This window comes from Arachis hypogaea, chromosome 5, assembly GCF_003086295.3.
Source record: "Arachis hypogaea cultivar Tifrunner chromosome 5, arahy.Tifrunner.gnm2.J5K5, whole genome shotgun sequence".
NCBI classification, from domain to species: Eukaryota; Viridiplantae; Streptophyta; class Magnoliopsida; order Fabales; family Fabaceae; genus Arachis; species Arachis hypogaea.
In genome coordinates, this window is record NC_092040.1 from 1,445,524 (window position 1) to 1,471,473 (window position 25,950).

Genomic DNA, 25,950 nt, shown 5'->3' on the forward strand with positions numbered 1-25,950 from the left:
CTTCAATTTCGCTCTATCAAATAACTCAGCTGTATTTGTCTCAACTGTGTCCACAGCAGCTGATCAATTTCTTTTATGGCACAATAGACTAGGCTACCCTTCGAATAATGTTGTCTCTGCTGTTCTAAAATCTTGTAATGTTGTTTGTTCTTCAAATAAAACCCTTTGTGAATCCTGCTATATTGGAAAGTCTCACAATCTTTCCTATCCTCTCTCTAATACTTTATATACTGCTCCTTTACAACTAATGTATACAGATATTTGGGGCCCTGCCCCTATTCTTGACTGGAATGGAAACTATTACTTTGTGAACTTTGTTGATGGTTATAGTAAATATACCTGGCTGTACCTGATCAAAACTCGTTCTCAAATCAAATCAGTCTTTAAGTGTTTCGAACAAATGGTTAAACTGCAATTGAATACTAAAATTAAAATATTTCAGTCTGACAGTGCTATTGAATATATAAGTTTAGCTAAGGATTTGCAGGCATAGGAGTAATTCACAGGTTATCCTGCCCACGTGAATACCAGCAAAATAGCAGTGTTGAGAGAAAGCACATACATGTGGTGGAGAAGGGTCTTGTAATGCTTGCAGGTGCTGGAATGCCAACAAATATTAGGGAGAAGCTTTTATGACTACACTCTACCTAATAAACAGGCTGCCAACTCAAGTTCTACAAGACCAATCCCCTTTTAATAAGTTGTTTGCAAAGAAATTTGATTTCACATGCCTTAAGGTGTTTAGTTACCTGTGCTTTCTACACTTGAGGCCATACAATAAACACAAGTTAGAATTCAGGTCAGTACCCTGTGTTTTTCTGGGTTACAGCACACTTCACAAGGGTTTCAAATGCCTTACTAAACAAGGCAAAGTGATAATATCAAACAATGTGGTATTTGATGAGCACCACTTTCTATTCAAAACTGGCACATTCAAAGTCTCACAATCACAAAAAGCAACTTCCCTACCTCACTCTCAATTACCACCAACCATCCCTCTCATAAGAAATCTCATAATTTCAGCTCCAAACAACAATCTACTAACAAGTTCAAATGTTCCATCACCTCTAATTACTCCTAACTCTACATCACACACATCAACACCTACCCAGCATAGCTCAAGCAGTTTTCAACCCTCACCAACACCAAATTTGACTATCAATTCTAATTCTGCTCCTTCAAACTGTAAATCCCATTAAATTAGTAAATAATTAGTCAATAAATTAAATTTTAATAAAAATTAAAAATATAAATATTATATTAAATTAGTAAAGAGCTCATTAAAACAAAAATTTTGACATTAATTTCAAAGAATTTGGCCCAAAATTGAGTCGAACAGATCTAATCAGTCGAACTGGGCCCAAAATGGGCCTAAGGCCCAACTCAGCTCAAAACCCTTTAATAAACCCAGCCTTCCTCTTCTTTCTTCCTCTTCATTCACGCTGCATAACAAGAGGAGAAGGGGGAAAGCTTTCAAACCCTAACACCACATACAAACAAGCATATCTCTTCCATCCGAGTTTCGATCACCGCACCGTTTGCGGCCACGCGATCACCGCGTCGAGCTCTATGATTTCATCGGAACAATTTCATAGATAAGAAACTATACTACTCCATTTTCTCTACCCCTTGAATTTTAAAAATTGGTGAGAACCCATATTGAGATTTTGTTGATTTTGGTATTCTAGGTTCAATCTAGCTTAGGAAACTTGTTCGGTTTGGTCTGTTTGGTCTGTGGGTATGGTAAGGATCCTCAACCCTAGCTAAATTTTGTAATTTGTGTATTGGGTATTGAATTCAGGTGTATATGTGTTGTATATATGTATTAGGTGTGTATATGTATATGTTGGAGTTTGAATTGTAAGCTTTGGAACTTGGTGGAGGTTGAGTGCTTTTATTTGGGTGGCTTTGGACCTTTTGGGTGCCTTGGTGGTGTCTCAAAAATACGTGAAAATTGGCCAAAGTATGGTTTATGTTTCTCGTATTTAACATATAATGTCTTGTGAAAACTTAGGCTAAAGAACCATAGGATAGGTTGGAATGATTATGTAGGATGGATGCTTAGTATTAATGGTATTGATTGATGATATAAGTGAATCATATGTTGGTGATCATGGTTATAGTGAAAATATATGCTATTGGGTGTTTAGATAATGTTTGACAAGTTGGTGTTATTGATTATATATGTATGTTAGAATGTTGATTACCTTATTGATGAAAATGAGGAACTTAGGGTGTGAATTGGGTAAAACTAAAGCATATTGGGGTGTGATATGATAAGTGGATGGTAATGTTGTTTTGGAAAGCTATGATATGTGTTTGTGTTGAATATATGTATAGGAGGTGAGAATTGAGTTTGATTTTAATGAAATTGAGGTTTTGAGCTTTGGAAAAAATTGATTTTTGGCCGAATTTCGACGAGCCATAACTCGACTTCCTGACCTCCCAAATTATTTCAAACTTATTTTATATAAAAATTGGGTCCGTGAAGTTTACACCGTTCGAAGAACAGATGAAAAATGTTTTAAAACAAAAAAGTTATGCGCGTCGGAAGTTTAGGGTTTAAATTTTAAAATGATAAATCTGCAGATTTCATACTTAGTCAAATTTTTGGTAAAAAGCCTTGCATGCGTACGCATACACCTTTGTACGCATTGATTACATTCTGTTTGATACCTATGTGTACGCATACATGTGCATGCGTATGCATAGCACTTAAAAATAGTTGTTTCATGAACGCATACAGGAGCCATACGCATGCATTCAATTTTGTCCATCGTACATGCGTACGCGGACAAGCGCATGCGTATTTTGGCCAAAAAGAGGTCAATACATACGCATACATGTGTATGCGTACACATACTCCTGTTTTCAGCAAATGATTATTTTGTGTTTTCAAAGCCAATTTAACCTCCTAAACCTCTACTTTCATATTGTTAGTTTTAAACTTGGTTAGAAAGCTTAGTAAAGAGATGCAGTTAGGAAATTAAGGTAACTTGGGGATGAAATAAAGGGTAAATATGATGAATCATATAAGAATGATGTGAATGTATGAGGAGTTGATGATGACATGGCTATGATGAAAGGTTATGGAATGAATATGAAATGATTATAAATACTATTGTGGCTTATGCACTCAATGTTATCTGAGATACGGGTTTTCCTAGGTAAAGAACCGTGGCTTGCCACCACGTGTACCAGGTTGAGACCCGATACTCTGTTGACCCTACGACGCAAGTGTGACCAGACACTTATAAATTCCTGGGAATGTTGACCCCATTGAGCAATTTTACATATATATATGAGAAAAAGCTATGCATAGACTCTTGGGGATGCACGTTGGGGGACAGTCCAATGGTTTAGCAACCGGACTTGTCGGGTTGGCTTGATAACCGACAGATGAGACTCATCAGCTATAGGTCAGATATGCATCATATGCATATTACTTGAATTACTTGTTAGTGCATTAACTGGGTGTGCCTAAATGTACTTGCTATGTTAAATGTATAATTGTTATCTGCAGTACTTGTACTCTACTTGTGTTTGTCTTTATTTGCTTGACTGTCTGTGATATATCATTGGAAATGGAGGTATGGAGGAAAGACTTAGAATTAAGGTTAAGTTAAGTTAGTCTTAGATGGTTAAGTTAAATTAGACTTAGATATCCTTATAAGACCACCTTTTATGACTTCCGTTTAATACTTTTAAGCTTTATAGTCTGAGTGTCGGTGTTCTAGAATTGCCTCTGGCATTCTCCAGACCTTATATATTATGTGCGTGGCACCTTTACCATGCTGAGAACCTTTGGTTCTCACGCCATATTGTGTTGTTGTTTTCATATGCAGATTGAGAGGCACCTCGCTAGGCATTTGGACTTCTGAAACGGAGTAGTTCTTGGGTTTTTTTGTTGTTTAGTTCATGTATATATGTACTTAACTTTCTCCCCGAGTAACTTGTTTTCTTTTTATTCCTCTTAGAGGTTTATGGAGAGCTAGGGTTTTATCTATACAATTTGGGCATTTTGGGATATGTATGTAAATATTCTCCAACCAGCCTTGGCTTTGCAGGTTGAGTCAGGAGCTAGTTATTCTGCATCCTTGACTATCTACTCTCACTTTCTTTTTATTTATACTTATAAACTTTAGATTTCTTAGTACGCAAGTAATTTCATTTTCTGAGCGTTGCGCTTTTTATTTTGAGATGTTATTTTACCTGTTTTTCAAGGCTCCTCGTATATTACTCTCTTTCCAATACTATTATGTATGTATTTTATTTTAGAGGTCGTAATACCACTCCAACTCTAGTTTACAGCTTAAGCGTAAAGTTTTGTGTGGTAGGGTGTTATACAAACACTCTAAACAACCAAACCCCCAATCCTACTTCTTCCTTCCCATGCCAACAACACCATCAGCCACCCCAATCCCAATTCCTATTTCAGACCTAGAAATTATGCATCCCTTAACAGATGATCTTTTACCTACAACCTTAAATACTCATCCTATGATCGCAAGAAGTAAGAATGGAATAGTCCAGCCCAGAGTGTTATTTACTCATGTTGAACCAAGGTCAGTAAGAGAGGCTTTATCAAATCCAGCCTGGAAGGCTATAATGAATGCAGAGTACAATGCTCTAATCTAAAATCATACATGAAAATCAGTGCCCTTGCCTGAGGGAAGAGAAGCAGTAGGCAACAAGTGAGTGTTTCGAGTTAAATATAACTATGATGGTAGCCTACAGAAATACAAAACCCGATTGGTAGCTCAAGGCTTTTTGCAAAGGCTAGGCTTTGATTTCACCGAGACATACAACCCTGTAGTAAAACCTATATCAATTCAAATGGTGCTAACTTTGGCTCTATGCAAAAATTAGAAAATTAGGCAGTTTGATATGAATAATGCTTTTTTTGCATGGTGACTTAACTGAAGATGTGTATATGAGGCAACCAAGAGGCTATGAACTTGGAGTTGGGCACCTAGTATGCAAACTCACAAAGGTATTATATGGTTTAAAGTAGGCACCAAAGACCTGGTATCACAAGCTCTTAATAGCTCTACAGCATCTTGGGTTCAGTGCCATAAAGTCTGATGTTTCTGTTTTTATTAGATTCAAACAAAATTTCACACTTTTTATACTTGTGTATATTGATGACATAATCATCACATGTGATTCGGAAGAAGCAATCTCTCAAGTGATCCAGCAGTTGAATCACAAATTTGCACTGAAATATCTGGGTGATTTGCACTACTTCCATGAAATTCATGTCACTAAGACTAATACTGGTGGTATAGTCTTGTCCCAAAAAAAGTATGTAAAAGACTTACTTAAAAAGGCAGATATGGAGAATTATAGACCTTGTCACACACCCCTCCCTTCCTTAGTCAAATTCTCTGCCTTTGGTGGTTCAGTCTTCCATAATCCAAAGCTTTATAGATCGGTTGTAAAAAGCTTACAGTATCTCACTGTCACTCGTCCAGAACTAGCATATCGTGTAGGCAAGGTGTCACAGTTCATGTATACATCTCTAGATGAGCATTGAAAGTTGGTAAAGAGGGTGCTGCGATATGTTAGTGGCACAATTAGGTTTGGTCTGCATCTCCACAAAACAAGTATCCAAAGCATTGCAGCATACAGTGATTCTGACTGGGAAAGTGATCCAGATAATAGAAAATCAACTGGAGGTTTTTGTATTTTTCTTGAAAAAAATCTGGTGTCATGGAGCTCAAAGAAGCAAGGTGCTGTTGCAAGGTCCAGCACTGAAGCTGGGTATAGAGCTATGGTAGACCTAGTTGCTGAGTTGAACTGCGAATCCCACTCTCAACATCTCCATCAATATACTGTGACAATCTCAGTGCAGTGTTAATGACAGCAAATCCGATCTTGCATTTAAAGTCAAAGCATTTTAAAATTGATCTTCATTTTATCCGAGATTATGTCACCAAAAAGGTTGTTCAAGTTAGTTATGTACCTGAAATTGTGCAATTGGCTGATGTGTTAACAAAATTACTACCAAGTGCTACCTTTTTGAAATTCAGGGCAAAACTAATGGTAGAAGACCTGAAATAGTACAAGTCTCCCTCTGTCAGGCTCAATGAAAAAAAGTTAAAAAGAAAGATAGTCTTGAAGCAATGTAAAAAAGCAAAAAGAGAGAACACCAGTAGTAACAGTAAACATGATATAATCCTTCAAGCAAATGTGACAATTATAGCAGAATAAAACAGCAGGAGTCATGACAATGAGTTAATAAATGAGCTTAACAAATCTAAAGCACTAAAAAAAAAGTGAACAGCAAGAATCACGATAGAATAAACTAGTCAATTAAATATGACTGCTAATTAGATACATTAAATTTTAGCACAGTTAGTTAATGTACATATTCTCAGTTAGTTAGTTGACATTTAACATTGACTAATTAATCTATTAGTTAGTTTGTTTTAACATGTGTGATTCTCAAAATAACAATTGATTAGTCCCATTACTATAAGTAATCCCTACCAACTGTTTTCACTTAACTTTTCACAATTTTCTTATAGTCTTAATAATAGAATTACCCTGCTCTCTCTCTCTAATCTCTATATCTCTCGCTTGCTTTACCTTTAAACTCTTCTTCGTTGTAGCCTGATATCATTTCAGTGCTAATGGTACTATTGCGCGATTACATTGTAGATCTTGTTCGTGAAAAATATCACATTATTACTATTGTGTATGTTTTGTTCATAATTTATATTCTGGGCAATTAAAGTGGGAGAATTATAGAGTAGTAGTGTTGGATAAAGCTGAATCAATGTTTCCCTTTTGGAAGCTAAGCTTTGTTGCAACCATTTAAATTAACTAGTTGTCATCATCACTCTTATTTTACACATATATGGCTATATGGCCCTGATTTACCAATAATATTATTCATTAAGATGATCTTATCATAATTAATTTGAATTAGTTAAATAATCAATTTATTTATTTATTTGATTAAATATTAGAATTTAAATTTTACTTTGTATATGTAATAATTTATTAACTAACAATCTATTTTTAAATAAAATTCAAAATTTTAATTCTTAATTTATATTGAATAATACCATAAGCAACAAAAAAAATATATTAGACATCATACAATAACTAGATAATAATTTAAATTAAACTAATTAATTTTTTTATTCTATCATAAAATTACTTTTTCTAAAAATTTAAATTAACAGGATAACACCTATGATGCAGACATGGAATACGCAAACACACAAATTTAAAATTCTTATAAGATACGGAGACATGACATATATATATATATAATATTTTTTAGATAACTTATAATGATATTTTAGTATTTTATTGATATTAAAATATAAATTAATTTTTTTAATTATTTTTAGTGTCATTTTTTAATTATATAAAGTATCTAAAATATTTTTTATTTTAATAATTAATAATATATATTATTCTAAATTTATTTTAAGAATATATGTTAAAAATAAGGTTGGATACGTTGGTACGTGATGGTATTTAGGTGTGTCCAAGTGTGTACGACGAAAATTTTTTATTTTTTATTAAGACACAATTTAATACGAAAAACACGCAACGAGTGTTGTGTTCAAAATGTGACAAATATACAGACACGACAAATCAAAAAAATATTCGTATTTTATAGAATAAAACATATAAATAATTATATTTTTAACATATTTTTTTAAATAAAAACTTTTTTTAAGATTTATTTTATCTTTTTTTCAAAAAAAAAAAAATAAGAATCGAACTTCGTACCTACAAACTCTGATACCTATTAATTGAACATTTAATTCCGCAGGTTCAATTACAAATTCGATTTTCAAAAGCTGATATTATACTTAATTAATAACCTCAATCTCCTTGTTTACTTCTGTTCTTTTAATTTGCGGAAGAAGTGACATGTGCTTTCCATATTCAGTTGACGGAAATATGATCAACCAAAATATTATTATTAATACACTAAAATTAATTATTAATATATTTATATATAGTATTTGCTAAACAAACAAAATCAAACACAAGCTTCTTGGATAAACAAGATACATCCTCTCTAACAAATCTCTTTTCAAAATCAAACATTTATATTTAACTTTTCTTCAATAGTTAAAATCAATGCATACTAATATCAAATAAACTTTTTCACACTAAAAAAGTTCCAATAATATTTAAAAAACAAAAAAAAACTAAATCAAAACTCATCTTATTTAATATTTATTAATTATCGCTATAATTAATAAATATTAAATAAAATAAGCCTGAACTTTTTTTTTCTATAGTGTTATGGGAAAAAAATATATTAAAGATCTATGTGCAATTTAAGCGCTATAATCGCAATTAACAAAAATGAAAGATTCCTCCTGATGAGCATGGGGGAAGCATAGATGATTATGATTAAATAGTTTATAGTGAAATACTTAAGAGACAAAGTTTAGATGCTTCTCATGCACAAATCTCAAACCACAATAATTTAATACGCAGTACTACTTATTCACAAGAGATTAAGTTCCTGGAATCCTGGTATAACTATAAAACAATAAAAAATAATTATAAACTAATTCAAACCTTCATTAAATACAAAGCCAGGTTTTTATTTTTAATGAATATATGGTTGACATCCATTTTTGATAACTTGAGAAAATAAAATGAAATAATGAAATGTCAGGCCTGTATATATTCCTGGACCATACCAATCGCCGTTACCATTTATTTATTTATATTATGGGCATTAGGACTAAGACAGCACAAGTTACAAATGATTATTATTTATTTAATATATTAATAATTAATAATATATAGTATATGTATTACATTGCTTCCCATGCTGTCTGGAACCCTAGGCAGAACATACACACTAATTTCATAACATAATTATATAAAACTCATCTGATTATGACCCAATTAATTTTATGCAATGCCATTGATGAGTATTATATATATATATATATATATATATATATATATATATATATATATATATATGTATATATATATATACGTGCTATACTATGTCACCTACATATGCTAGCTAGTAGATATTGTAGACTGTAAGATTTTGGACGCATTTTGTTTGACCTGAAAAAATAAAAATATTGCATCATCGTGTACTTAGTACTTACTACCTGCGTCTTTCTTTAATTTGTTTGGCCATGAGAAAATGAATGAATTTATTTATATATATATAATCTTTGTGTACTTAACTAATAAAAGAATTTTATATAAATAACCAATTATGTATAATTAAAAATAATTAATTTTTTATTTATTATTTAAAAAATTATTTAAATATAAAATATAATTAGATAATTATATAAAACTTAGATTACATATTTAAATTGATTTTTAAAAGAATTAGATACGATACTTTAATTTCTAACAAATTTTTATGTTTTAAAATTTTTCGAACAGTAGGACAATTTGGTTCATCCACTGTTTTTAATCGAATTTTTAATATGTATGAAACAAACAAATTTTTAACAAATTTTATTATAATAAGATAATTAGATAAAAATATCATTAAGAGTTTATTAAGAACAAAAATATTTAAAATCAATATCTTTTTATTAAGAACAAATACTGTCAAGTATCAAAATCAATATATACATGTATATATTCTCTTAGCTTTATTTTTCTTTATCTTTTAAAATATCTACTCCTCTTATGTATTTTCTCCACTTGTCATTAGGTTAACCTTATAATAATGTTTGGTTAAAGATAAGATTAGATGTCATTTTCTTATGTATAGGAGGATTAATTTAAGAGTAGTATTATTTTGTTGGTCTCAATGTAGGATTACTTAAGAGAGATTATTGAGACTAAAATTGAGGGTGGGTATTTGTGTACGTATAGTAGCCGTCGATGTTGAAAAGGTATTAAATACATTGTACAAAATCCCCAACAATAATAATTTAGAGCAGAAAGAAGGTAAAGGGCTCAGCCATTGTTGTACGTTGTGGACTTTTAGGACCCTATAATATAACTAGCTAGCTATATTCTTCCATAGAGTATTTAATAGAATAGATGTGACTATAGCCTTCATTAGGTGTTTCCTTCCTATGCGGCTATGTCAATTAATAAGGCCATTTCCCATTATGCCCACTCTCTAATAATTCTCAAGGAAAACTACAACTGAATCTTTTTGTAGTAACCAACTAACCATATTAGGGTTTTTGCCAAATCCCATCAAAATAGAAAACACTATTAGAAGTCTAGAACACACTCAACATCTTGAATTTTGTTCAGCAATAGGTACCTGAATTGATCTTTAGGAGGATTGAAATTTTTAATCAAGTTTAATTAAATTAGTCTAACATAATAAAAATTAATTATAGCTAGTATTATTCTAAATTTTATTATTTAATTTTATTAACTCTTATAATTTTACGAGTTTAAGTATGATATTAAGGTTTATAGCGAAAGATGCATATGCATAAGCATAAGTGCATAAGCGTAAGGTTCACGTGCGTGTTAAAAAGGGAATTTTTTTTATTCTCTTTGTTACTGTTTGCCACTACGAAAAATTTACAGGCCCTACATAAATGAGGCCCAAGTAGTCTTTGGGCTTGAGTTGAAAATGAAGTCAACCGAAGAATGGTTGACCAAACAAAATGATGGAATCAGGACAATTTAGGTTTGTTTAGTGCAATGATCAACTTATTCGTCCACTTAAATAAGTATTGAGAATTTGAATCTTATTTTATACATACAATCTTATTTTATACATACAGTAATTTATTAATTAGTGATAGAATTTAAATGAAGTTCAGATATATGATAGATTAATCTTTAATTTATTAGACTAAAAAATACTGTAAAATAAAAAAAATAGAATTAATATTTTATAGGTCAAGGCATTTCCTCCAAAATCAAATGAATTAATCTACCAATAAAAAAATGCAAAAATAAAATATACCTTATGAAAGACTATTTGTCAGCTAATCTAGTATGTTTTGGGTTAGAAACTGAAATAGCTTATAACCGTAAACATGATTTTAAGATTATAATAATATTAATAAATTGACTCTCATCATTAAATACTATTAAATAATATAATTATATATAAAAATAGAATCATAAATAATCATTTCTATTTAGTTACTTTGCCATATAAAGTACAAACAATCATTAAATTTCACATAAAGTACAAACAAATTAAAATAATAAGTTGTCCTAATAATCTCATTTTAGCTAAATTATCTAAGCTTAAATTAGACCCCAAGTTTGATTCATTACATTAATACAAATATTAAGTGATCAACATTTCTTTCTCACATTCTAAAAGTGTGTTCATTGGTCTCTTATCATTAATTTTCATTAAACAATTTTTTTAAATCAAGATTTTTAATTTGAATTAGTAGTTAGTTAAAATTTTTTCCCAAAAGAGGAAAACTTTAAATTTAAATCCAAAATATTCTCAATGTTACATAAAAATTTTAGAAAAAAAAATTTAAGAGTCAATATTGAACAACTGATATATATTACAGTCAACATTCAACATAAAAAAATTCAAAACTCTTAAAAATAAAAACATTCAAAATTCAAGTAAAGAAAATATTTAAAATTTATTTCAAACAAAAGTCTATTTTTAGCGGGCTTGAATTTCCTAATTTTAATTCAAGTAAAGTGCTATGTATATAAGAAAGAAAATTGATTTAAGTAGGGGTGAGTACGAATCGGTTTGGTTTGGGTTCATGGTAAAATTAGAATCGAAATGATCAAAATATAATTGGTTCAGTTTGGATTGGATTTGTGTTTTTTTGTATATATATCCGAACCAAACCAAATCGATTAGGAACAAATTGATTCGGTTCAGGTAATTAGGTACCCAATGACTTTCAAATTCATAAAAAAAACTAAATTTTTATCTTAAAAATTTAACAAATATAATAAACATGTAACATCAATAGAAATAATCCAAACATATTAAATACCAAATACATTAAAAACTAAATTCATTAAAATCCAAACATATAATAATGAATAATCTTTGTCTAATGAAAAAGTCATATATATATATATATATATATATAATTTTTTTTATTTAATTAATATATAATCGGGTTCGCGAGTTGGTTCGGGTTCTGCACCCATAGAATCGATATCCGAACCAATTACTAACAAAGACCATCGGTTTAATTCGGATTAAACTCAATTACCCGTTAATTTTAAAACCAATTTAATTAATTCGATTCAAATTTATACAAATAATTGGGTATCTCCTACCCGTGCTCACCCTATTCATAAATAAGTATAAATCATAAGGAGGGACCGAGGGAGGCTTTATGAAAAAGAAGGGTGTGTATGGATGGATGGATATTGGGGTCCTATATGCCATGGATGGTTGATGAGTCAAGGAAGGGACATCAAAATAAAGCAAAGTTACGTAGCAAAGATTAACGCATACCAATGCTCTTCTTCGTAGGCACGGTTTAAACTTTAAAGCCATTATTATTAGAGCTTTTTCATCATCTTTCTATTTGCCCAACATCCTACTAGTGATTCTACTTTTTTCATTAAAAGGAGATAGAAAAAAGAACCTAATTCAACTTTCTTTCCTCACAAACCCTATATATATAAATAACAAAATCTACATCTCTCTATCACCGTTTTTTCACTTTTCTTTTGATTATTAGCATATACATTCTTATAATACCTATTCTCCTTGCATGAAAATAAATATATCAAAATAGTTTTAATAGAAACTTTATTTTGTATATTTTTAGTTACAAGGAATGATGACCAATTCAAAAAATAGCTAGGTTTAACATTTTATTCTTTAACGATCAAATTAGGAGGCTCATCATTACTCAATGAGAATGATTTGCAAGACAAATTACCAATTACTAATGTAATAGTATGTGTTGTGTTTATTTTTTATTATTATATTAAGGTCAAAAAGTGAGTTTAACTTTCACTAATTTTAGAAAGCATGTTGGTCAAAGGAAGCAATTAGGACAAAATGATAGCAAGCAAAATCATATATATTCATATACCAATTATTTACCCAACAAAAAGTAGCCAAGCCTATATATAGGAACTGCTATAGGTTCTTCCCTCAATCAAAATCAAATCTACAATCCATGTAACTTATGTATAACTATACTTTTATTCTAATTTATCTAATTATATCACAATTAAATGAACAACAATATTATGTATCAATTGTCACTTATAAAATCCAACACCTCATTACAATTTTTTTTTCCCCTGGGACCAACGAATCAAAATGCAACCCGACCCGAACTGGCCCAAAAGAAAATAGTCTGATCCAAATTAATCAACCTATTTATTACAATCTATTAAATCTAGAAATTGATTATATATCACCTTTTTATAACATTGAAGTTAAACAATTTCATTCCCTTTTAGTCCTTTTTTTTTTATACCAGTTGCACTGTCACTTTTTCTTGCAGTAAAATTAGGCTGAAATTTTTCCATATAAATATAACTTTGGTGTAATACCTTAAAACACAGAATTTATGGGTCAAAATTCCATCTTTGTAAATTACATCAAATTTAACCTCGTTTTAAAATTAATTTGTGGCAATATTAAAGTTAAAGAATTTCATTCTTTTTTCGTCTTTTTTTATTTTACCGCGTTGGTAAATACAAATAGTGACTGGTGTTTCAATCTTAAAAAAAAATATTATTATAAACAAATTAAACCCCTGGATATAAGATAATTTGATATCTTCATTTCCCAGGTTTTAAAAATGGTTGACTACTATATCATTAATTTGATGTTGCAGCACCATTTCATTTGATGAAACCAATTATGAAGTTCTTATTATTAGTTATTAAAGAAGCGAACATATTTGATAACAAAAAGATATGAGTCAAAATTACTAAAATTTGTTACTTTTGACTTTACTTAATATATTCTATAATAATTAAATATTAAATAAAATAAATTTAAACTATTTTTGTGACGGAGTTGCTCGTGTAACAATCTTTCACATCATGGATTTTAAATTGAAATAAAAATATAAAACACCAGGAACTAGGGTTCATGACTAGGCCTGCCATAATATCTTACACTCATAAATGTTCCAATGCTGTTATTTATGAAAAAAGTAAACAGATAATAAAAATTTTTAATTTTTATTTATTCCTAATAACATGCTTTTAGCTAGCTTTTACCATTCTCTTCTGCATTGCACGTAAGTTTTATGAATAAAGAAATATCAGAGGGAAACAGGAAACTCACCTTTTTATTAATAAAAGTTTGGTGCAGGGAAATAAATTACAGATTCAATTATAGGAATGAGAAATTATTATATGTTAATTGGATTATATACAACCGTACCGTTCATTTTGATATATGGTACTTAAAAAGTTATATTTTTAAATAAAAAATAAATAATTATAAATATATATTTTTTATTTTTCACTTTGTATATTCTAATATGATAAGTGAAAGACTAATTTCTATTAAACTAAAATTTAAATTCTTAAAATATTTATGTAAGTAAACCAGTAAACTAACTATTTGATTATTACTAGCTAGTTAAATAATTGTAAAGTAAAAATTCAGGTACAGTCTACTTCACGTTAAGTTGATAACTAAAAGTTATTAGATGAAAATTTAATCAAATTTTTAGGTGAAGTCGACTTCACTTAAGTTTCACCTAATTGTAAATATTTTAAGAACATATATTTTTATTTTTCATTTTGTATATTCTAATATGATAAGTCAAAAACTAATTTTTATTAAAGTAAAATTTAAATTCTTAATATTTATGTAAGTAAATTAGTAAACTAACTATTTGATTAACAAATTACTAGCTAGTTAAATAATTATAAGATAAAAATTTATGTGTAGTCAATTTTACATAAAGTTGATAACTGAAAGCTGTTAGATAAAAATTTAGTTAAATCAGTCTGGCTTTCAATTATCAATTTCACGTGAAGTCGACTGTACCTGATTTTTACTTAATTGTAAATATTTTAAGAACATATGTAAATTATTTTGTTTAAAAAATTTTTGAAGTTAAAAAATGAAAAATAAATAATGAATAAGAAGATTTTTTGTCCCTGAAGCAAGCAGATCCTAATCCTAATATAGGAATAGGAGTAGTGCTAGATAGAGAAGAACCTGCTGAAAGTTGATTGTGCCTTGAGGTCAATGATCATGACGTAATGTCTTAATGCAAAATGCTGTTAGCAGCGGTATTTGTGCATATAAACTTTACAACATATATTCAGAGAGAACCATATATATACATGTATGGTAGTAAAATAAAGTGGGAGAGAGAATATTATTATACAAGTTTAATTAGTAGTACTAATTCGTTTGATTTTTCAGTCAAAGGAATTACTCTATAGCACACACAAAATCAATACTAGTAATTAATTAATTTAGGTCACAAAAATTCAATTCATGCATTTACTCTATACTAATGCTTTTTCTTCCTTTACGACACTAAAATGAGAAATGATTACTATTACTGAACTAATTAATTAATTGAAATTAACAAAGTGTGATTATTGGGTGTGCCCCTTTGACTAGATTTTTCCATTTATACACAGGTAATTCTTGTAGTTTTATATGTCAAGAAACACACACATATATATAATGTTGTGTAAACTTGATAGTGACACATACTGAATTATTGAAGGGTAGACATAGATTATATATTATTCATACATTGATGATAATCGATGGAATATATTTGGAGTATTATATAGATATAAGAAAGCTAAGCATCCCTTATTTAGATTGCCAATAACACCATCTATATATATGTGCATTCTAAAACCATAATATAAGATATTAACTTTTGATATACTATCACAACCCACCAGTAGATTTTTCCTTTTTCCGTTAACGTTCCACAGATATCTAATTTTCCTTATTTGGGTAAGCTAAATTGCTTTCGTATGCAAAAGTTTAAGTTATAACAAGCTAAGCCTTATTAGCTTGTATCATCTCCGATCCATAGGCCTAGCTTAAATTATTCCGAAGCTCTAAAATGATTAACTTCTCCATGAAATCAATTAATTGTAGAATTTAGCTAGAAAATTAATTATTTTTTAATTAATATCGGCCATTTTTTTTCTTAAATTATTATTTTATTCTAAGTTTTAAATTCTAAATATTAAAAAATGATAAAATTAAAAAGTTAATTAAAATAAAAAAGGTTTAACTATTCTGTTGATCCTTATAATTTTGCGAAATTTTTAATTAGGTTTTTATACTTTTTTTCCTTTTAATTGGGTCTCTGCACCAATTTTTTTTTCAATTAGGTTTCTGTTGATAGTAATTAGGTTAATTTTATAGGGACCCAACTAAAAAAAAATTTCGTACAGGGACTAAAATAAAAGAGAAAAAAATATAGGGGCCCAATTAAAAAAAATGGTGCAAAGACTCAATTAAAAGAAAAAAAATACAAGGATCTAATTAAAAATTTTGTGAAACTATAAGGACTAATAGAGTAATTAAAGTAATAAAAAATTAACTAATAATAATACTAGCTAACTAATTAAAAATTATTTTTTTATATACAATTTCATCATATCTTTCTTTTGACCTCGTTTTTTTTTGTAAAAAGAAAATTCTTGTAGTCAACCTTAAATATGTTTTTTAAAATTTATATTTTGTTTCCTTATGTTGTGTCTACGGGTATATATTTGTGAGTGTTCGAGAGTAAATGGAATATTTGTACATTCACTGCTACATACCAATGTCTCTTTGATGACGAGACCAATTTGTTCAAAGACAAATCTACCCATCCATTGTTCTTTTAATCCATTATGTACAAGTAAAATAGGGTGGGGGTAAATGTGACTTTTCACGATGTACTAAATTTGGATAGCCATACATATCTTTAACAACTCACACAAATATATACCTTTTGAATTTCATGGTTTGATTATAAAAAAGAAGATGACAAGAACGTGATGGATGGGTCCAAAAATTGTTGCTAAGAAGAATGCATGATGTGATTTGCAAAGGAATTAGGGTTTCATGATAACCACAATGAGTGGTTTATAATTGGGGCTGTTTGTTAACAAAACAAAACAAATCCGTAAGATGTTGAAAATTGTGTGCAATCATGTGACTGTAAATTCCACAATTATTATTATTATTATTAAAAAAAAAGAATTTCAGGGGCAAAAAAGAAGCAGCATGAGAGCCCTAGGTTTCAGTCAAGTTAAAGAGGGTTATTGTTGTGTGTGTACGTGTATGAAGTTAGAAAGTTAACTACTATGGGTTTCAGAGAGACAATGCACACGTTAAAGTTTTTATAGGAAAAATGTGTTGCTTTTCCTCCAATTTTTAATCAAAAGAAATCATACAAGGGGTAGGAAAAAGAGAGTATTTGTGAAAAGGAATAAAAGTTCCAAACTTATTTACCTTTTTTTCTTCTTCTTTTTCTCCTTTTTTCCTTATCTTATTTTTCCATTCCCTTTTCATTATTTTACTAACACAACTATTATAATACCGTACTAAGATATTATATCTATTTATTTATTGTTAAATAGGATATAATATAAATTATATTTTTAATAATTATTTAGTAATTCTTTTCGAATCAATTACAATAAAAAATAATAATTAACTAGTATTAATTACAAAATAAAAATAAAAAATATGAGTTACGTAATATTTGGATGTATATCCAAACAAAATATAATGATAATATTATATAAGCAGTCCAGTCCAGTTTAACTATTTCTATAACTTAAACCTATGTCCTTAAAATTATAGTGTTACAAAAGTCTCCTTAAAAATGATAATAGTAGTATTTATAAAGGTGAAAATTTAGGTATAATCAATTTATAAAGTTGATAATTAAAAATTGTTAAATAATTTAATTAATTTAATTTAATTTTTTTTATTTAAAAAAAATTTTAATTATCAATTTTACGTGAAGTCGACGAGTTTGTAATTGCTTTGTAAGGGTATAGTAGGGTAGCCCAAAAAAAAAAAGAAAGAATTGAACAAGTTTGTGTCTCTTTAATTCATCGATCCCCACCACCACCCTCACCCTCCACCCTTTGTTTCCTTCTCTCCTCTCCTCTCCTCTCATCTCAAGTGTCATTTTCTCACACATACTTCACTTCTCTCTCTCTCTCAAAATCCCCCTTCTTCTTCTTCTTCGTGTTCTTGTTCTTGTTATTCTTCTTGATCGAGATAGAGATGGAGTTGTTTCCAGCACAACCAGACTTGTCCTTGCAAATCAGCCCTCCAACAGGCAACGGCACCGCCAAACAACAAGAAGTTGATTTGGGGTTCTGGAAGAGAGCCTTGGACTCTTCTAGAACCTCCTTCTCTTCTTCTTCTTCTCCTTCTCCTTCTTCCCTCCCCAAACCCACATCATACTTCGACCTCTCCCTCTCCAATCCAAGGCCTTCTCCCTCATCACACTACTTCAATAACACCGCCACCACCACCCCCACGAATAATCATAATCTCTTATTTCAATCGCTGCAGTACTACCACCACCACCACCATCCACTGTTACAGCCGCAGCCACAGTCGCAGCCGCACACCCTCAGCCAGGAGCTCGGCTTTCTCAGACCAATTAGAGGGATCCCGGTGTACCAGAACCCACCTTCTTTGCCATTCCCGCAGCACCACCATCACCACCATCATCTTCTAGAACCTTCGTCTCCTCCCACCACCGCCAACGCCGGCGCTTCCACTCATCACTTTCAGTCCCAGGCTTTGATGCGGTCGAGATTCTTGTCGCGATTCCCCGCCAAACGGAGCATGAGAGCTCCAAGGATGCGCTGGACTACCACTCTCCATGCTCGCTTTGTTCATGCCGTTGAACTCTTAGGTGGCCATGAAAGTATGCTTCTTCTAATTCCCCCCTTCTTCTCGAACCTTCCTTCCTTCCTTCCTTTATTAATTGATTTTGTTGATGATTAATTAGGGGCTACACCAAAATCAGTTCTTGAACTAATGGATGTCAAGGATCTCACTCTAGCACATGTTAAGTCACATTTACAGGTATAATAATAATAATAATAATAATAAAAATCTCATCATATGTGTGATTTTCTTAATTAATTATCAAATTGATTTGATTCCATATATGAACATAAGTTTATTATAGGAAGCAGTTAAATAAAATACACACACTCCAAATTCCAATGTTTTCCTCAGAGAGACTATCACACATCCTTAGCAATTCTTCTTTTTTTTTTCCTATTAGATCTGCTATTATGCTCCCCTCTGCTTCCGCAACCTCATTAACACACCCTTTTTTCCTTTCATTATTATTCAACCCACCAACCACCCCCAATTTCAAACAAACACTTCTTTCTCTTCTTCCCACCCTTCAATTTCACTATATATAAATAAATTGTTATTTTAAAATGAAAAAGGTAAGGCTGAGTAGTATGTATAGTACAGAGTGAAGAAAACGAAAAAAGAATAATTAAAAAATGATGTGAGCAAGGAAGGGGTATACGTAGTACCAAAACACCATCATTTCTCAATGATCCGTTCCTCAGAAATGGGTTTGTCTTTGTTGTGTTATGTTAGTTACCACATGGCCACAACTCTTTTAACCATGGTTAGTCACATGCTCCCATGCATGTGCACATTTTACCGTAAAAGCCATAAATGCTTCTGTGTTATACTATACAATTTCGACAGTACACACTGCATCTCAATTTAATACTTACAAGTTTCAACTTATTTTTATTAATTAATTAAGCTTCCTTACTTACTTATTACTATTACTTACGGATAATAATATGCTTAATTTAATTAATTAGATATAATGGTATTATTATTATTGTGTCTAATAATGTTGTTGCATGATGCACAAATTTTAATGCAGATGTACCGGACGGTGAAAACTACAGATAGAGCAGCGGCTTCTTCAGGTTAGTGCATTAGTTTTTAATTAATTTACATTTTTTTTTTGTCTATTCTTGTTGGAAGATATATAACAATTAAGCAAACAATTAATTATTGTTGGTTCCATTATTTTTCTCTAATGTACTTTTTTTTTCTTTTATAAACATGAATTAGGGCAATCTGATGTATATGATAATAGATCATCGGGTGATACATCTGAAGACATAATGTTTGACATAAACTCACCATCAACAAGGAGGTCTGATCTATCCGTTAAGCAGGGAAGAACAGATAATAATAACAATAACAATCATCTTAATCAAGATAAAGAATATCGTGGCCTTTGGAGTAACTCTTCCAGGTAATAATAATACATCTAATTAATATACCTTATAGTAGTAGCTACTAGCTAATTGTATATGAACATGTGCATCATTTTTTTTTTCTTAGTGCATGCAAAATAATAATTCAAAAATAAATTTAATTAAATTTCTTCTTATTTTTTGTTACTTTGAATCATGTTGTTTAATTTGCAAGATATTGAAAAACACACATACATGAATATACAACTATATTAATTATATATTAAAATATAAAATACATATTTATATACAAATATATAATGATTTATTTTAGTGTGGAGATTGCATTTTTTTTTTGTATATAACATGTGTTTGGTACCAAGTGCAAGTAAGAAAATCGGAACTTTTCATAACAATTTGGTGAAAATTCGCTTTCCTTCTATAAGACAGACGCATTTGTATGAAACTATATATGCATGCAGTGCGTTACATAGGTCTCCAACCATATATAACTACATATAGTGAAAAATGTTTATTTCAATGATCTTCATATTTATTTCCTTAGCTAGTGGGAATTTTATCTTTTTTTTTTTAAATAATTATTATCAAGTTGCATTGCCAAGTATCATTTTACTTACTGGTTAACTTTTCTGTTTTTGAATTTAGTCTACTTAGATTTCATTCTATATGTTAGCCCGTTAATGTTGCAAAAAGAAAAAGTAACAATAATATAATAATCGGAGCAATTTATGTATGTCTTATTCCTAATAGCATTTCTCTCTCTCTTTCACTTTTTCTTTCTTTCTACTTCCTTAATAACCTCACGTACAAAAAAAAAAGGAAACACATTTAGGCACACAAAAAAATTGATCACAAAGAGAATAAATCATTTCAAATTTTGCTTTTAATTTGTCCTGTCTGTCCAAAGACCATGAGCATCCAAATTACATGATGGGGTAATAATATACTTTCTTCTATAGTGGGTAAAAAGTAAGTTTAAAAAAAAAAGGGAATTTAATATATGCTATATGCCAAAATCCACCTTAAAAATAGAAATATATATACACATTCACATACATATTAGAAAATTTTCAAGTGTACCGTCATATGATATATCAGTGATTTTTAACCGTTGATCTTAATTATAAAAAAATATATATTTTTTATAATTAAGATTAACGGTTAAAAATCACTGATACACTGGTATGACGATCCACTTGAAAACCTTCCATACATATATATCTCTTTCCTTAGGATTTTGTGGGGCTATATTTTCATGGGCCCCTTAGAATTGGGAAACTTAGTCTCAAAGCTAAGCCCTCCCATAATTAGAAATCTTGGTGGCAAAGCCAATATACCCTTTGAAACTTGCTTCAATATGTGATGATTAAAAATGTATATAGTAAGATAAGTTATTACTACATAGTCATGGGGGCAATGCACTATCACATGGGGATGGATGGTTTCAGCTTCAACCACTTTATCTTGAATCAAAAGAATAAGTAAAAGGGAATAAGGCTATAAATAAGACATAGTAAAAGATGGCTTTTCTTTCTCTTTTTCTCAATTTTTGCTCCCTTTTTTCTTTCTTTCTTTCTTTCTTTTGCATGGCTTTGAAGTAATGGGGAAATATTCTTTTGATTTTTGTGTGTAACAGGGAAGCTTGGTTGCATGGGAAGCCAAAGCTTGATTCTGTTGGGAACAACGTGCATTCCCTTGAGGTATGTAATAATAAAAATCTTACTCAATAGGCCCTTTTCATATACCCAAATAAAGCTTTATTTGGAAATGCATGAAAGGGAGTTGAGAGAGGAAAAGGCAATAACGTTTGATCTTTTTACATTCATCATCATCTTATTGCCATGCACATTTTTTTTTTATTTTAATATAAAGGAAAAAAATAAATTAAAAAAGCCTTTGCATAAAGCTGCTTTGTCCTTCACAAATTCAAATGGGGGTATTATAGACCAGTCCTTTTCACATTTACTAGTTACTATGTGGTTAAAAACCAAAGATTATTTGTGCTGTAAAAGAAGCAACCTTACCCCTCTAGTTTAATATTTATTTAATTTCTTATTGATTATTATTGATGACCGTATTATTAAAAAGAACCCCTAGCTAGAACCCTAAACCTATTAACAACATTTTGAATTATCAGGTTATAGCTGATGGGTCAAATATATATTATTATTATAATAATAATAATATATTATTATTAGTATGTGTGAATGCTAATGTAGCTATGGAGAAAAATAATTGGAAGCTATATCACATGAACATTGCAAATTCTAGCAGGCTTTTAGGTGTAGTGATATAAATATTCTGTAATTATTCTCTAGTCAAAATGTCCTTTAATTTGATTCCCAAACCCTTTTCAAATAAATATCTCTTCTTTAATTTTGTGCTGCTTTCAACTATACTGTAACGTTATATTTAATTTTTTTAAATTTTTTCTGTTATTATAAATATTTTAGTTGATGATTTTAATTAATATTATATATTTTTTATAATTAAAATTCATGATTAAAATTATTAAAATATGATATTACTAGAATATTTGAAATTCTTTATCATATACATAAATTAAAGTAGCTAGAAATTTTTATTCCTAATATTTTTTTAATTTAATTTGTTTGTTTGTTTTCAGAAGGAAATGGATCCAAAGTGTGTAAGCTATGAGAGAATATCAGATGGAAGCTCATCTTCAAACGTGTCAGCATCAACAAGCCCCAAGAAACCTAATTTGGATTTGGAATTCACATTGGGACAACCACTTTGAGATATTATTAATTATTATTATTATTATTATAATTATTCTGATTTTCTGAATATATAATAATAATTTTTATTAATTAATTCATCTTTGAATGAAATCATCATCACTATAATGAAATGTTTTCTAGTGAAAATGAAAGACCTAGCTAGAGAGAGAGAGAGAGAATTAGAGGAACCTGCTCTTCAGAATATCAGAGAAAGAGAAAGCCATAAAAGAAAACAAAAAAGAAAAAAAAAAGCAAAAAAAAAAGGGTGATGAGCTTAAAGAAACACAAGGAGACAAGAAAGACAGAAAGCAAGAAAAGAGAGAGAAAGAGAGGGTAGGGGGAAAAAGCAAACCCTTCATATCACACCTCTTTGTGTATGTTAGATCCAAATCAAAAACATTATATTATATTTTTCTTTGGTAAATATATGGAAATTAAAATCTAATTGATTTGTATTTCTTTTCTTTTTTTTTTCAATCTGAGAGTAAATTACATAAAAAGGAGTAGGGTGAGCTTTTAGTTATGTTGTTTAAAGTGTATGAAGAAATGTATCCTTGGTAATTGTAATTGAAGCACTTTACATTTATGAAATTAATTAATTAATATTATTTTGGTATTTCATTCTATACCAAATAAGCTAAGCTGGGTTTCCTAATTAATCATATAGCTATATTATTCAATCCTTGGAATAGTCACACGCTTTACGCTTTAGGACTAAAAAGAGACTAAAGGCTTGAGAATATATATATATATATATATATATATATATATATATATATATATATATATATATATATATATATATATATATAGTTAGGAAAAGACTCAAATTTTTTAATAAAGTCACAAAAAGAATACGAACACTTAGTTAGTCATGATATATTAGTAGCGTTCCCTCATAAAAAATATTTGGGAATTAGAAAAAACATTAGTAAAAAACAATAAAATTTATCTTATTTAATATTTATTAATTATAATTAAAATTAATAAATAATTAATAAGACAAAATTTAGCTATTTAGCAGCGGTTGAATAAAATCGTTGCTAAATAACCAATCGCTATCTGCCAATTTTCTTGTAGTGAAGTAATTAAAATCAAATTAGGACGACTACTACTATACCTAAATAGTCATTTTCTCACATAGGAAGGAAACAAATTAAAACTCCCATTTCATCAATTTATTTTCTTCTTGCCGAAATAACTTAATGCGATTGTATATGGAATTGGTACATTTAACAATATACGGCATATTCAATTCAATTTGTTACACATGAAGATAAAATCACGATCGACATTGTAATCACTTGAAGCATATATATACATACACGTACGTATTAATAACCTTTGCCAAATTTTGTAGTTATAGCTTTTCAAAAGGATTATTAGTGTATATAATGCACAATAATAATTAAATGAAATGGCACATTTATAATTCGTATAATTGTCACGGCAAGGAAACTTCTTGAAGTTGTTAAAATAAATAATTTTATTATTTCAGATCATTTATATTAAATCATAAAAAATATATATCATAATATAAAAATATACTTATGCTCATAAGAGTAATGGAAAGAATTTGATTTGTTTTATATTTTTCAATCAAAATCTTTTATATTTTGAATAAGGCTGAATCACAATTTTTTTATAAAAAAAGAGCTACAAAAATAATTTTGATATGTTGGAGACCAAAATCCTGAACTTATTATTTATATTTGAGTATGACACCCATTAAATTCGAAAATCTAAATAAAAATAGTATCTAAAAGCTACATTTAAATTAATTCAATGGAACAAAAGATGACTCATGAGCAACGGTTAGTATTTGATGAGATACTCAATGCTGTTATTATAGACTTTGGTGGTTTTTACTTCTTTTATGGGCATGATGGGTGTGGTAAGACATTTAATGGAATTGCATTTTTACTCCTACCTGGTGCCAAAACGTCTCATTACAGGTTTTTAATACCTATTACAATTACTGATGAATCTACTTGCAACATCAAGTATAGCAGTTTGAAGGTTGAGCTGCTCATTCAAAGTAGCTTAATAATTTGGGATAAAACTCCAATACTCAATAAAATGTGCTTTGAAGCACTTGATCAGATGCTCAAGGATTTTATGTTAGTTACCGATCAACATAAGACATATCAACCATTTAGTGGTAAAGTTGTTGTTCTAGGAGGTGATTTTAGACAGATCCTTTCAATGATTCCGAAAAGGAGTAAACACAATATATTATAATCAGCTATTAACTCATTCCATATGTGGTCGTTCTATAAGGTTTTGAAGCTGCAAACGAACATGAGGCTTCTAATGTCCTCTTCAGATCAACATGAAGGTAAAATGAAGAGATTTGTTAATTGGATATTTGATGTTGGAAATGAAAATATTAGTTTTGTTGTTGGTGATGAGTCACAAGTTGAAATTTCAGATGATTACAATTACTGATGATCCTCTCTCTCATTTAGTAGACTTTGCATATCCAAATTTGTTGCAAAATATGTCATATTACAGGTATTTTTGGAGTAGAGTAATTCTTGCACCCACGCTTGAGAGTGTCGAAAAGGTAAATGATGACTTGACAATCTTTCCATGAATGGAAAAGGAATATCTAAGTTCTGACACAACATATCAAGCTGATGAGAATGAAGATGTACAATAAGAGTGGTTCACACTAGAATTCCTAAATGACATCAAATGTTCGAGACTACCTAATTACAAGTTGACTTTGAAGGCAAGAGTCGCTGTAATACTGCTGCGAAACATAGACCAGACTTCAGGTTTACGCAATGGGATAAGGTTAATAATTAACGAACTTGGAAACAACGTAATTGGAGTGATGGTAGTGACCTGTAGAAATATTTGAGACAAAGTTTACATTTTAAGAATGAACTTGATCTCTTCATATTCAGGATTGCCATTTAATTTTCAACAGAGACAATTTTCATTAACAGTATGCTTTGCAATGACCATTAACAAGAGTCAGGGTCAAACATTATCACATGTAGGATTTTACTTACCAAAATTAGTGTTCACTCATGGACAATTTTATGTTGCTTTGTCAAGATAGAGTTAA

General features: G+C 29.7%; 1 protein-coding gene across 2 annotated transcripts; it reads left to right on the forward strand.

The window, feature by feature from the left end:
- The first annotated feature begins 17,928 nt into the window (after positions 1 to 17,928).
- On the forward strand, positions 17,929 to 23,319 carry LOC112800051 (probable transcription factor KAN2). 2 transcript variants are annotated; one of them, XM_025842100.3, is made up of 6 exons: positions 17,929 to 18,791; positions 18,876 to 18,952; positions 19,791 to 19,836; positions 19,985 to 20,171; positions 21,770 to 21,833; positions 22,760 to 23,319. In XM_025842100.3, exons 1-6 carry the CDS (start codon positions 18,137 to 18,139, stop codon positions 22,889 to 22,891), a joined length of 1,161 nt encoding a protein of 386 aa, XP_025697885.1. In that variant the 5' UTR covers positions 17,929 to 18,136; the 3' UTR covers positions 22,892 to 23,319. The 2 variants fall into 2 exon arrangements, with proteins under 2 accessions (XP_025697885.1, XP_025697886.1); XM_025842101.3 differs by having other exon boundaries at positions 17,933 to 18,791; positions 22,763 to 23,319.
- The last annotated feature ends 2,631 nt before the right edge of the window (positions 23,320 to 25,950 follow it).

Bases quoted from the DNA above. Each gene is read 5' to 3' on its own strand.
- LOC112800051 (XM_025842100.3), top strand. From the start codon at position 18,137: ATGGAGTTGTTTCCAGCACAACCAGACTTGTCCTTGCAAATCAGCCCT. The intron at 18,792-18,875 runs GTATGCTTCTTC...ATGATTAATTAG, and splicing joins ACTCTTAGGTGGCCATGAAA to GGGCTACACCAAAATCAGTT. The intron at 19,837-19,984 runs GTTAGTGCATTA...AACATGAATTAG, and splicing joins TAGAGCAGCGGCTTCTTCAG to GGCAATCTGATGTATATGAT.